Consider the following 1,308-nt stretch of genomic DNA (forward strand, 5'->3'; position numbering starts at 1 on the left):
GGGCCAGCGGCGGGCGGCTGCGGCGCAGCTGGAGGCGAGCCGCGGGCGGCGCGAACGCACGCGCACGCGCGCATACACGTGCCAACGCGCCCGGCCCCCCCCCGCCCCGCAGGTCGGCTACTTCCACGGGTTCATAGACGGCGTGGACTATGTGTTTGTGGACCACCCCTGCTACCACGCGCACGCCAAGGACATATACGGCGGAGAGCGCGCAGACATCCAGTTCCGGTGCGCCGCCTGAGTTGGAGCTAGCAAACAACTGGAGCAAGCAGCGCCCGGGGTCCGGAGGCCCCGCCCTCGCCGCCGCGCTGGGGTGTCACGCGGCGGCGCACCCGAGCGGGGCCGGGCGCTGGGCGCCGCCCCGGCCGCGTCCCGGGTCGTCGGAGGGCCCGGCGTCAAAATCACCCAGGCCGGGCGAGGCGGCGGCGCCCCAGCGGCCGGAGGCGGGCTCGTTGGCGGTCCGCGAGCCTGCCTGCCCGGCCACGCTTGCCGGGGGGCTTTCGAACATAAAGATAGCACATACTGCATCAAGGAGCTGCCCAGCGCCTTGGCAGCGTGTCAAGCCCTGGCGGCCCCCTCCTGCTCAACCTCATCCCCTCCCCCGCCCCCTTGCAGGTGCGCGCTGCTGTGCAAGGCGGCGCTGGAGGCGGTGTGGCACGTGCCCTGCGGCGGCGTGCCCTACAGCGACAGCAACACCTGCTTCATCGCCAACGACTGGCACACGGCGCTGCTGCCGGTGTACCTCCAGGTGGGCGGTTTTTTGAGCGGATCTGTTTGATCTGCCTGTGGCAGCAGCTGCATGTCGCAGCTGCGACATGCAGTGTGCCTGCAGGTGGGCGATATCGTAGTTTTTGGGCGTCCGCCTTGGCGGCAGCTGCGAAAAGCAGCAGCGGAGGCTGTGTCACCGGCAGCGAGCGGCCATTGACGACGTGCGCTGGTAACTTCTGGGTGGGAGCTCACCCCAGTGACCCGTTCAGCCAGGGGGGTGAATCCGCTGGCCGCTGCTCTGCAGCGCCCGCAGCACACAGGCAGCAGACGTGACCATGCACCTGGGTTAGCCCCGCATCCGCATCAGCACACCCACGACCACGCATCCAAGCGCACATGCGCGCACACACACACACACACACACACACACACACACACACACACACACACACACATACGCACACATACGCACACATGCACATACGCACCAGCGCGCACGCGCACTCACCCTCACACACACACGCTCTCTCACTCGCACGATCCGTTCTGCCATTGCGCCCCCCCCCCCCCCCCCCCCCCCCCCCCCCCCCCCCCCCCCCC

At 69.4% G+C, this 1,308-nt stretch overlaps 1 protein-coding gene across 1 annotated transcript in view; it reads left to right on the forward strand.

Moving 5' to 3' along the window:
• Nucleotides 1–112: 112 nt before the first annotated feature.
• Nucleotides 113–1,308, forward strand: part of MNEG_15755 (starch synthase) — a gene marked incomplete at both ends in the record, with an annotated part of 3,440 nt that continues 2,244 nt past the window's right edge. Inside the window, 3 exons of the mRNA XM_014035774.1 lie at nucleotides 113–228; nucleotides 410–451; nucleotides 616–748. Coding sequence (XP_013891228.1) covers nucleotides 113–228; nucleotides 410–451; nucleotides 616–748 — 291 coding nt within the window. The remainder of the gene's footprint in view (nucleotides 229–409; nucleotides 452–615; nucleotides 749–1,308) is intronic.

Source organism: Monoraphidium neglectum (genome assembly GCF_000611645.1).
Source record: "Monoraphidium neglectum strain SAG 48.87 unplaced genomic scaffold scaffold05635, whole genome shotgun sequence".
NCBI classification, from domain to species: domain Eukaryota; kingdom Viridiplantae; phylum Chlorophyta; class Chlorophyceae; order Sphaeropleales; family Selenastraceae; genus Monoraphidium; species Monoraphidium neglectum.